Consider the following 13,376-nt stretch of genomic DNA (forward strand, 5'->3'; position numbering starts at 1 on the left):
ATTAGTCTTTCCTTTCTGTTTCTAATTTTGAAAAGTGTAGAGTGGATGAAACAGTGGTACCAGGTTTTGCTTCCTTGGAGAGTATCTTAGGTATAAACTCATTTTAACCTAGGTAAGCCTAACTGAAATTTCAAATCCCAAGCTTGTTTTACTAATAAATACTCTTCATTTACTGGGAATAAATGTGCATAAGCATTTTAATAGTTTGATAACTTATGACCACAAATTCAGTGACCTCTTTTAAGACCTTGTCATGTATCACTCAAGATCATTACATACATTTAAAAAAATTTCCTAGTTATTGTTTGACCCCTAAAAGTGAGAGCAAAAAGTTCTGAAACGTAGTTGAGAACTTAAATAAAAATTTACTATTAAATAATCTGCCATATTAGTTGAAAAGATGTTCTTTTAAACCTAACACGTTCTCCTTTTTAAAAAAATAGGAGCAAGCATTTGATCCTTATGAAACGTTATCACAGGACATTCTTTCTCCAAAATTTAATGAACATTTCAGTAAGTTGATGGCCAGACCTGCGGTGGCGCTACACTTTCAGGTAAACTTAAATTGAATGTTTGGTTTTTGTTTTTTTTGTTTTTATGAAGCAACCAAAGAAATATTTCACCATCTTATTCTTCAAATATTTGTAAGTTCTGGAACCCTTTCATAAAGCACATAAGGAACTAATTCACCAGTCCTTCAAAATCTGTTCATTGTAAGCTTGTTTTAGATTGTCTTCTCTTTTTTGTCTCAGGTTCTTTCAATTTGTCCTTAATGTAGAAATATTTTATAGAATGTTATTACACATACTGAGTGACTACAAGAATCTGGCACATTCTAGATCTGGGATATAGAAATAATATGCAGAGCTCTTTCAGGATCTTATTCCCTGCAGGAGCTGGAACAGGAATCATAAAGAGTGGAGAATATCCTCATGTGATACCCATACTGACTTCTCTACCAGGCCTGTAATTTAAAGGAGATATATTAATGGGGACTATGCAAATTAATTGGTTCAGTAATGCAGTTAGATAAAATGAAAGAAAGTGGAGAGACAGAATTACATTTTTACCCTTTCAACACTTAACAAAGGTTACCTTGGCATTGATCCTTGACTACTTACTGCTGTAGAGACATCCTGCATCTAGACCAGCTCTTCTCCCTTAGCATATGAATATGGCCTTTATTGTCCTAAAACAAGCAAATAAATAAACAAAACTTTCTTCACTCTAGCTGTTGTCCCCCTTTTCATTTTTAGCCAATTATCTTCATATTACTTTTTACCATTCTTTATCAAACTGCTACCATCTGTATTCTGATCAGGATATACACTAAAAACTGCCCTTGAAAATGAACTTAATTGCCAAGTCCAGTGGATATTTTGATTTCATATTTATGCCTGTAGTATTTGTTCATCCCCTCCTTGTCCTTTTGGCTCCCATGATACTTCCTCCTAATTTTTATCTTCTTTAATTTCTCCTTAGTCTCCATAATTGCAGATGTTCTCCAGCTTCAATTATCAGCCCATTCTTTTCTGCCCCTCTGTACTCTCCATAAGTGACTTTATCTGTACATTCTGCTTTAGCTATTGCCTATATGCTGGTGACTTCCTATTTGTATTTTCAAGCCATAACACTCTTATGAGCACTGTGTGTGTATATACACTTTCATATAACCAGCTGCCCTTTGAGCTAATTCACTTGGATATCACACAAGCATTTCAAATATAATGTGTTCAAAACTGAACTTAAAATCTTCTCTCTGCCTTCTCTACTGTGAATTCCCATTATTATCTTCTGCTGTATTCAATAACTTGTCAACTTGGAATAAAAATTACACCTAATTTTCAAAATTTACTTCAACAAAGGAATAATTTTCTTAAGCTAAATCCTATATATTCGTATACCATAAAGTAAACATTAGTTAAATGGGACAGTGTACCTATAAGATCTTTGCATAATCATTAAAAGCATTCACAACATTTGTTTCATTCCTATTTTATTAGGAATTATTACTCTGGGATTTGAATGTTTAGGATCCAGTTATTTAACTATTGCTCCAGATATTTAGTGAAATTTAAAGACTTAAATAAAACACTTTTTCACGCCAAACTCACTTGTACTGTATTAACTTTAAAAAGATCCATTCAGTGAAAGGTGGAGAAGGTAATGCTTCATTAAAAAAAACATAAAACAAAAAACTTTTTTAGAAGATATATAGCACACTTTAAGAACATTAGCTTTGGAGTCAGAACTTCTGGCTTTGGGTCAATCAATAATTGTGTTATCCCGAGCAAGTCACTTAACCTCTGAGGCTTAGTTTGCTCATTTGTGACATGATGATAATGTATATCTCTTATGGTTTTTGTGAAAATCAAATGGGAATACACTAAGCACATTTGGCATATATTAAAATACTTGTTTTATTTATAGTTCTTACACTATAAATACACATTGCATTAGCACTTTAGGATACACTTTAGTAGCTGTTTCAGTGCCAATTAACAATATAGCTGATCTTTATAGACTTAATTTTAAAGTTTCATCTTGGTTCCAGTTAAAGCATTATATATAAAATATATAAAAATATATCTAAGGTGATTCACATCACTATCTTTCATTAATCAAATGATGAAAGAAATTAATCTTTAGGAAAATAAGTTGATTGAGCATATCATGGTAGCAAGTCCATTGAACAAATTATAATTTAACTTCAGTTAACAGTTTTATGAGAATTATGGGAGAGTTTGCCTGGGAGGATACTTTTAAGAAGCATCATATGAGATTCTTTCCACATATATTGCTGTTGTCTGTATTTATCTGATGAGGAGAAATACCAGTTTAAATAAGTCAACCTAGTGACATTTAAAATCAATATGAGTAACTTTTAAATCCCTTATAAATTTTAGAAAATCGTTTATTCTACAGATGATTAGTTTTCAAAACTGGGATATACCTACCCCTAACTATACACTAAGATTTTTCAGGTGATATTAAGGGCACAGACAGCTTTAAGGGAATCAGTTTCTAGCCTGGCTGCGACCTTGTTTGTTTTTGTGTTCTCTTTTCCAATTTCTCTTACACATTACGCCTTGCCATATTGAATTTCCCATTATGCATTGATCCAAGGTATAAAATCCTGCAGGGTCCCAGCCAGTGGGAACAAAAAACTTGCTCTTGAAGGAGAGTTCATTGAATGCAAAGCAAAAGGGTTTTTAAAAGCAGGAGGTAGGGTAATTATGTTAAAAATAAAAACTCTTAGTAGCTAAAATGTCATGTCATATCTAACTATATCTTGCCATATCTAGGAATTAAGAAGTGAGATCATTTACAAGGGTGAATATTAATTTTTTTTAAAAAGGACCTCATCATTCATTGGACGTTAGAATAAAGGAGAGGGGAGGCTTATGAAATTCTCATACTGGGGGGTACATGTTAGAAACAGTTACAGATTCTTCTAGATGCTTCCTGTACTTCAGACTGTGACATTAACATGTATGTTTGACTTTAAGAATGAAGTTAGACTTTCTGAGGAATTGTCTGATCTAGTTCTTTATTTTGACAGTGATGATTGGCTTTGTCAATGTAGTTATATGACAGATATTTTTCATAAAATAAATAAGCCAAATCTGAAGTTTATTTAATCATTGTTTGGTGAAACATATTTAAATCACATCTACGATACACAGTATCCCAAAAAGTACATCCTTCATAACTACTTAAAACATTTCAAATGATCATGTAAAAATATACAAGAGGGTACATAGCTTTCAAAATTCTTTTAGGGTAGGGGGAAGCCAAAACTTTTCAAGAAAAGTTTTATAGGACTACTGTGAAAGTTATTTTCGCTGTATAAGAGATGAAGAAATGTATATATCTACTTAATAACTTACAAGAGGAAAAAATCCTTCATTTTACAGCACTTTAATTTCCATGTAGAACATGCTTTCTGTTATAGTTTTGGTTAAGTCTGTATCTTGTATTTTTAAAAGTTATTTCTGTTAGGCATTGCTGTTATATATTCTTGATACCAGAGATATACAGTTATATCTTTTTGCTTTGCAGTCCATTGCTGATGGTTTTAAAGAGGCAGTTCGTTATGTCCTTCCACGCCTTATGCTGGTGCCTGTTTATCATTGTTGGCACTATTTTGAATTATTAAAGGTAAGGTGAAGCCTTCCTGAGCCAAAAGTACTTGCATTTATGAGGCTTAAGAACTAGTTTTTTGTTTTTTTTTGTTTTTTTAAAGATTTTATTTATTTATTTGACAGAGAGAGAGAGAGACACAGCGAGAGAGGGAACACAATCAGGGGGAGTGGGAGAGGGAGAAGCAGGCTTCCCGCTGAGCAGGGAGCCAGATGCGGGGCTTGATCCCAGGACCCTGGGATCATGACCTGAGCCGAAGGCAGACGATTAATGACTGAGCCACCCAGACACCCTGTTTTTTTTTGTTGTTGTTGTTAAGATTTTATTTATTTGAGAGAGAGACTGAGCATGAGCAAGGGGGGGGGCAGAGGGAGCGGGACAAGCCCAGGGAGCCCAATGCGGAGCTCGATCCCAGGGCCCTGGGATCATGACCTGAGGCAAAGGCAGACGTTACCTGACTGAGCCACCCAGGCGCCCCAAGAGCTAGTTTTTGATCTGGTCATATTATTTTTCATACTTTTTATTCATAAAAATGAAGTATTTTAAATGTCTACCTTCTTTTCCATGGAGAAAAGCCTATATTTTTTGTTTTCATATCATATCCAAGTGGTAGATAGAGGAAAATATGTCTTTATCTGCCATTTCATAATATAGAATTTCAAAGTAATAACATCAATTACTTTTTTCATTACTTTTTGGAGGCACACAGTAATAGTGATTTAACTCTTATGTAAGTAATTCATAACTTTTATGTATAACATTGGTCTAAATTTCCGTCTTGTTTTAACTTATTAAGAAAAGTACTTTTAAAGTTGACTTTTTTTTTTTACCATGCAGTTTAGTATTCTTCCTCTCTTAGCTAGGACCCAAGCAACATCTAACAAAAAATTATGGTAAAACTTGAATTCTTTTTATGTATGTATGTATGTATTTATTTATTAAAGATTTTACTTATTAGAGCAAGCACAAGGGTGGGGGAGGAGCAGAGGGAGAGGGAGAAGCAGACTCTGTGCTGAGTGTGGAGCATGACGCAGGGCTCAATCCCATGACCCAGAGATCATGACCTTAGCCGAAATCAAGAGTCAGATGCTTAACCTACTGAGCCATCCAGGTGCCCCATAATTTCAAAATATCTTGCTCGGTAAAATTTTCTTCTGCAACTCTTTAAATTGCTTTTTGGAAGCTAGACATCTTTCTGCCTGAGTATTTTGTACCTCTCTTTTAGGATACCAAGTTGTTGGTTTAGACAAACTTTTTAGATTTTTTTCCATCTAACTCTTTAGTAATAATATTAAAGCCAGAATAATTCTGTATCCTGTAGACACCTAGGCAAGGAATTCATTTGGTGATTTCTAATGAATAGCTATCTCAAGAATTCTTTTTTATGAAGTCTTATTACCCATAATGTGTGATGCTGAAGCTCACTAGCTTTTGAGCACAAATAGATGAACAACTTGATTCTGAATATCTCTATGGAAACTAATGGATCCATAAAGAACTCATAAAAATGATTGCAGGCTTCATATAAATAATACATTGGCTGCCCCAGATGTATGTTTGGATTTCTAAAATTTTTTGGATAATATTCATGTCTAATTGGAAGTCCTATCATTAGTCTTATAACTTCCTTCAAATATTTGCCAACATTTAAAAATTCTGGTTTGACTTTATAATTGAAGCTTATTTTTTTCCCTGTCTGGATGAATGGTTTTTAAAATCTTCAAGGTTGATCTTACAGCTACTATGTCTGCATCTGAGATCAGGACATTAACCATGATGGCCTGACTCATCCTGAGGCCTTAGCTACTTTGCCACCAATTAATCACTAGGCTCCATGTCCTCTTAACCATTGTAATTAGGACTAGTAGAGTTGGTCAGCTAATTAAAATAAAGAATCAGGGTGCCTAGGTGCCTCAGTCATTTAAGCAGCCACTCTTGATTTCAGCTCAAGTCATGATCTTCGGGTCATGGGATCGAGCCCCATGTTGGGCTCTGCACTCAGCGGGGAGTAGGCTTGAGAATTCTCCCTCTCCCTCTGCCCCTTCTCCAACTCCGATGCACTCACACACTCTCTAAAATAAATAAATCTTAAAAAAAAAATCATTAGGGCGCCTGGGTGGCTCAGTTGGTTAAGCGACTGCCTTCGGCTCAGGTCATGATCCTAGAGTCCCGGGATCGAGTCCCGCATCAGGCTACCTGCTCAGCAGGGAGTCTGCTTCTCCCTCTCCTGCTCCCCCCTCTTGTGCTCTCTTTCTCACTCTCTCTCTCAAATAAATAAATAAAATCTTTAAAAAAAAAAAATCATTAAAAATATTATATACATTTTATTTAAATAACCACAAAACCCCTATAGGTGGAGATTTATATGTATTTATGTGTTAATCGGTTGACTTAGGGTAAAATCTTTTCTTTGAACATGAATCTTGCTTGCTTACATCACAAAAATTATCTTCTGTGATTTCTGTTTTCCATTTCTGTTTAGATGGTACATGAATTTGAAGATGTTTGTAAAACAGTTTTGAGTGTAGAAACCTAGGTTCTTAGAATTTTTCCAAATCTTTTATAGTATCTTCCTTATGCCTTTTTAATGGAGCTTGCCTTTAAAATTACTTGATTGAGTTTTCATATAAATATCTTCTTTATTTATTTATTATTATTTTTAATTAATTAATTTTTTTTAAAGATTTTTTATTTATTTATTTGAGAGAGAATGAGATAGAGCAGGAGAGGGGGGAGGGTCAGAGGGAGAGGCAGACTCCCCGCCGAGCAGGGAGCCCGTCGTGGGACTCGATCCCGGGACTCCAGGATCATGACCTGAGCCGAAGGCAGTTGCTTAACCAACTGAGCCACCCAGGCGCCCAATATCTTCTTTTTTTAAAAAAAAGATTTTATTTTATTTATTTTAGAGAGAGCAGGAACAGGGTTTGAGGCCGAAGGAGGGAGGAAAGAGAATTTCAAGCAGATTCCACACTGAGGGCGGAGTCCAGCACTGGGCTCAATCTCATGACCCTGAGATCATGACTTGAGCCTAAATCCAGTCGGTTGCTTAACTGACTGAGCCACCCAGGTGTCCTTATAAATATCTTCTTTTATACTTCTATTTCTTTGACTCATATAATGAGTAATTAAATTACATAATTATAAGCACAACTTGCATAAACATATTTAGAAACATATATTACTGGTTCTCGGTAAGCATACAACTCAATTAGTGGGATCAGAAGGGCCTAAATATTCTACACTGTGGTCCAGTTATTAGCATTTATTGTCCTTGGGAATCAGTCTTTATGTTATACAGTGGAAATAAGAAATGCATTTAACTTCATGACTGTGATACTCTTGGTTTTTTAAAACATTAATTTATATGTCCTTGGGAATCAGTCTTTATGTTATACCGTGGGAATAAGTAATGCATTTAACTTCATGACTGTGATACTCTTGGTTTTTTAAAACATTTATTTGTAATTGTAAAATACACATAACTTGAAACTCCACATCTTAGCGATTTTAAGTACACTGTTCAGTAGTGTTAAAAATATTGGTATGCAGCCAGTGTGAATGCACATTTGGATTGCTTCTACTTTCTGGCTATTGTAAATAATGCTGCTGTGGATATGCAGATATCTCCTCAAGAGCCTGCTTTCAGTTCTTTTGGATATAGACCCAGAAATGGAATTGCTGAATCAGATGGTAATTCTGTTTTTAATTTTTTGAGGAAACGCTGTACTTTATTCCATAGCACTATACCATTTGACATCTCCACCAATAATGCACAAGCATTCCAGTTTCTCTACATCCTCATCAACACTTGATATTTTCTGTATTTTTGGTTTTTGATAGTAGCCATCCAGCTAGATGTGAGGTGGTATTTCATTGTGGTTTTGATTTGCATTTCTCTTCATATGCTTGTTAATCATTTGTGTAAGTTCCTGGGGAAAAAAAACTTAAGTCCTTTGCTATTTGGGGGGGGGGGGGTTGTTTGTGTTTTGTTGTTGTGTTATAGGAGTTTTTTATATATTCTGGATATTAATACTTTATTATATGTATCAGTTGCAAATATTTTCTTCCATTTCTGTAGATTGCCTTTTGTGATATTCTTTGGCTCAAGTACTCATCCAAAAGAAATTTCATTTCATGTTAAGCTTACTTTTGATGAGAACCATAAGAAAGAAGGCTGGACCAGTGTAATTTAAGGCCCTCACATTCCTTAGGGAGTAGAAAGCACAATCCTGGAGCAGTTTTAAGCCTGTTTCAATCTGAAGTATTTGCTTCGGTCATATACCAAGGAAGATTTATTTGTGGACATAGCATTTAAATATTATTCAAGTTTTATTTCCCAGAACCAGAATTTATGATAAACAAGATAGAAAAATAACTACGTAATGAGAAATTATAGCATGTTACATATATAGTTTACTTGAAATTATCTTTTTTTTTAAAGACTTTATTTATTTATTTGACAGAGAGAGACACAGCGAGAGAGGGAACACAAGCAGGGGGAGTAGGAGAGGGAGAAGCAGGCTTCCCACTGAGCAGGGAGCCCGACGCAGGGCTCGATCCCAGGACCCTGGGACCATGACCTGAGCCGAAGGCAGACGCTTAAAGACTGAGCCACCCAGGCTCCCCGTTTACTTGAAATTATCTTATAGTACATTGTTGGATTGTTGTTATTCATAGCAATACTTTAAAGTTCATCTTACGGGTAATATATTTCTTTTTCGTTTTTTCAAATGTAATTCTTTTTAAAAAGGACTTATTTATTTTAGAGAGAGAATGAGAGAGAGTATGGAGGGGTAGGGGCAGAGGGAGAAAGAAGCTCAAGCCGACTCTGTGCTGAGTGCACAGAGCCTGACTAGGGGCTTGATCTCACTACCGTGAGATCACAACCTGAGCCGAAACCTAGAGGCAGGCGCTGAACATACTGTGCCACCTGGGCACCCCTCAGATTTAATCCTTCTGAGGTTGATCACAAAGTACTTTCATTTTATTTTTTTTTCTCGGATAAATTATAGATTTTTTTTCTTAAGGTATGTTTAATCCTTATGTAAGAGGAACAAGAAAATAAACAATTCATTTCCTGATTTATAAGTGACTGTATAATATACTTATTATATTCCAACATATTCTATATTTATCCTTCTGTTGGTAAGAACATATCTGGTCTCAGTTCAATATTGACGTATTCAGGGCCAAGTAACATTATTTTTTCTTTCTTTTTTAAATTTTTTTAAAGGAGTTTGTTTGTTTGTTTGTTTGTTTATTTGAGAGACAGTGTGTGGTGGGAGGGACAGAAGGAAAGAATCCGAAGCAGGCTCCCTACTGAGCGTGAGCCTGATCCCAGGACCCAGAGATCATGACCTGAGCTGAAACCAGGAGTCTGTTGCTTAACTTCCAAGCCATCCAGGCACCCCTCAAGTAATATTTTTTAACTCTCTGGTCATTCCTTGGAAATTTAGTCATGGAAGGAATAAAAATTCTCCTCTCAAGAGAACTTAATCCTTCTTAATTTAAAGCTTAACAGGGAATACCTATTAGTAATAATTCTAATGAGGTTCATTGGGAAATATAAGCCAGTATTTCCATCTGAGATGATTGAGTTTCTTTAGGTAATACTTTTACCTTTTACTTTGAAACACAGAAAAGTTACAAAAACAGTATAGTGTGCTGCCTTCACCTGGATTCGCTAATTGTTTAAGATTATGTAACATTTGCTTTGTCATTGTCTTTGTGTTCTTGTGTGTGAGTATATTATAACATTAAGAGCTTGAGTCAGTTAAGCTCAGGTCTTGATCTCCTGGGTCATGGGATTGAGCCCCCCACATTGGGCTTTGTGCTCAGCGGGGAGTCTGGGATTCTCTCTCTCTGCCCCTCCCCCTGCTCTCTCTCTCTCTCTCAAATAAATAGATCTCTAAAAGAAAAGAGCTGGAGATAATCTCTATTGAAATTAATGTTCTGACTATTGAAAAAGACTACAAGAAATATCTTGCTACATAATAAATACTCTTTCAGTGCTGACGCATCATTCAAGGATGTCCTAAGGAATAATAATACATTTAATGAATTGAATTTCCCACCAAATTACTAAAACACTATTTTTATGAAAATGTAGAGAGTACTTTATTATTACAAAAAAAGAATTGATCACATGTATTATTTCACATCAAGACTGCACTCCCAGTATAATGAATTAGAAACAAATTTATAATTTATTATAATTTACCTTTAGGCACACAGACATCCACAGTAGATAGAGCATTTTATAGGAATTCAAGAGAAGCATATTAAGTATTTCAAGAAGTCTCATAAAGAAAAAACTTACACGAAGTATTAAATCTTGAGCAGGATATACTTATAGACAACTAAGGAGAATAATGGTTATCAGGTAAGCAAGGAATATAGTCTTCAGTCAAGTTCATAAGATACTGCACCTAATGAAAGATCACTTCCACTTTATTTCTTAGTTTAGGTATTATTGAAAGGGCATTTATTCTCTTTGACCTCTTTTCTAAAGCACACCAAGTTCATTTTACTTCTTAAAATATGTAATTATCCAGTTTGTTTTAATGTTGAAGGGTTCCCTTCAACTCATGGTCACCAGATTTAGGCATAGACCAGTATTCTGCCTAGTTGTGTCTGGTGTCATTGTAGAGAGGCAGTGTAGTGTGTGGCAAAAAACATGGACCATGGAATCAGAATTTCTGGGTTTGAATACAGACTCTGCTCTTCATCTTGGGTGAATTACCTAACTTCTCTGTGCTTTGGTTTCTTCATCTGTAATATGTATAATAATAGTACCTATCTTACAGAGTTGTAACTAAGATTAAATAAGGTAATGCATAAAAGAACATGCACTGAGTAAAAACTCAATAAATGTTTGTTATTTGTCTAAGCACTTAACAAATTATGAATATTTATACAACAGTTATTCATTCTAATTACCTTTGGGTACCTACCATGCAGGTACTATACTAAAAATGAATAAAACCCTGCCAGACTTTAAGGAGTTCATGGCTTAGTGAAGAAGATGAATATTAAATAATCGCAACAAATAAATGTAATAAGTGTTTAAGAAATAGTACTATGGAATCGCTGAGGCAGGAGTAACTAACCCTGTCTAGGGAAGTAAGAAAAAAATTAATATAGGTGTTGGGTATATAGGGATTTATCCTGCTATTCTGATGTGTGTATGTGTGTATATTATTTGCTTTTGGGAGCAATGAAAGACAAATGTTGAGGAACTATTGCAGATTAAAAGAGATAATAAATCACAGTATATGTAAATCAGATCATTATGCTCTGCCATGTAAACTTTGGTAGTACTGTATGTCAATTATATCTTAATAAAACTGGAAAAAAGAGAGAGCCAGTGAAATCATGACTGTATCCTCTATTGGAGGGAAAATTACTCTAAAGGACATTATTGGGACATTTGACAAATTGGATATGCACAAAATTAGATAATAGAATTTCATCAATGTTAAATCTCTTGAAGTTGATCACTATACCATAAAAGAGTCATCTTTGCTCTAAGATGCACTGCTGACATATTAAAGGAGTGAAGGGGAATGATACTATTTGAGGGTAATTTGTGTATCACTTGAGCTTTCCTCATATTCCAAAAACAATCTCAAAACTATTTAGCAGTGGTTCTCCTTCCTCAGCAACGAACCGAAAGGGGATAGCATCACAAACTACTCTCAAATAGCTCAGGGGAAAAAACAGTGCACATATACTCACACACGGACTAATGAAGCATACGTGGCAAAATGTTTAAAGTTGGTGACTCGTGGTATACAGGAATTATTTGTATTTTTGTAACTCTTGTATAAATTTGATATTATTTCAAAAGAAAAAAAATTAAAGCGGGGAAAAGGGGAGAAGTGTCATAGAGAAGGAGGCGTTTGAGCTGCCATAGAGGCTCATTCACCAGGTGGAGAAAGAGGGCCAGAGGCGGATATGTGGAAAGCCATAGGGATGTGAAGGAGCGTGGCTTATTTGCAAGTAGTTCAGTATGGTAATTTCTATGTCAATATAAGATGTTTAGAATACATTATTTCAAATGTCTATAGACAGGTAGCTTGGATATTTATTTATCTGATGTTTATTAAATCTCACTGATTATTAAAATTCAGGAAATGTTTAGCAAATTAGTAGACTAAGATTATGGCAGAGCCACTCCTTTAGCTACTTCGATCACTAGGAAATCCTATGCTTGAAGTATCCTGAAATGTCCTTTAAATATCTTTTTTTTCTCACTCCTTGACAGCCTTTAACTATAGCATGGATATTTAGAAATGACATGGCCATTTATGTGTAAGAGTTTGAGCAGTCTTAAGATCCAATAGACTAGAAATTTAGTATCCTCATACACCGAAATAAAAAAGCAGCTCTCGGAGAGCCTGAGTGGCTCAGTTGGTTAAGTATCTGACTCTTGATATTGCCTCAGGTTATGATCTCAGAGTTGTGAGATCAGGCCCCGTGTCAGGCTCCACACTGGGCAGTGGAGCCTGCTTAAGATTCTCTGTCTCCCTCTCCCCTCCACCCCTGTTCTCATGCATGCTCTCTCTCTCTCTCTCTCTCTCTCTCTAAAAAAACAACAAAAAAACCAGTTCTCATTTTGGTAGAATCTTAGAAATAATTTGAAATTTGGATCAACAAAAGTAGTAAGAAAAAAACCTATAATTAAGCATTTTATATCATCAATATCCATATATACTAAGGAAATATTTTAGAGTAGAGCTGAGAAGAATTTTTGTAAGAGATCTTTAAAGCAGCAAAATAAGTGATTTTGCCAGTAATTTTCACCTTTTGAAGTCAGAATGACCAAGCACTGATACTTTTCCAAACATCTTTTGGTATTTTGCCTATTTTCCCTTCATCCTTTCAATTTTTTATTTCCTAATCTAGAGATTAGATTTTATTTTTAATGATAGTCACTTAAATTATTAAATTGCTGATCTTGTGATAGCAAGACTTCTACATGTATCTCAAAAAATATCAGATGGCTCTGTGCTCTAGGGAATAATTTCTAGGATATATACATGAAAAGTAATGGACCTAGGGGAGCCTGACTGGCTCGCTCAGTAAGAAGAACATGCAACTTTTAATCTCGGGGTGGTGAGATTGAGTTCCATGTTGGCTGTACAAATTACTAAAAACTAAACTAAAAAAAAAAAAGATAATGGACCTAGAACTCAGACAGTTTTTATTACTCAGTTCCTTGCTGAGGAATG

The 13,376-nt window shown here is 35.0% G+C and overlaps 1 protein-coding gene across 4 annotated transcripts in view; it reads left to right on the top strand.

Moving 5' to 3' along the window:
- The window catches only part of SOS2 (SOS Ras/Rho guanine nucleotide exchange factor 2), an 80,892-nt gene that overhangs the window by 31,871 nt on the left and 35,645 nt on the right, over positions 1 to 13,376 (top strand). For all 4 annotated transcript variants that reach the window (XM_021701352.2, XM_021701354.2, XM_021701353.2 and 1 more), the window contains 2 exons: positions 444 to 554; positions 4,063 to 4,161. In XM_021701352.2, coding sequence (XP_021557027.1) covers positions 444 to 554; positions 4,063 to 4,161 — 210 coding nt within the window. The remainder of the gene's footprint in view (positions 1 to 443; positions 555 to 4,062; positions 4,162 to 13,376) is intronic.

Source organism: Neomonachus schauinslandi, chromosome 9 (genome assembly GCF_002201575.2).
Source record: "Neomonachus schauinslandi chromosome 9, ASM220157v2, whole genome shotgun sequence".
NCBI classification, from domain to species: domain Eukaryota; kingdom Metazoa; phylum Chordata; class Mammalia; order Carnivora; family Phocidae; genus Neomonachus; species Neomonachus schauinslandi.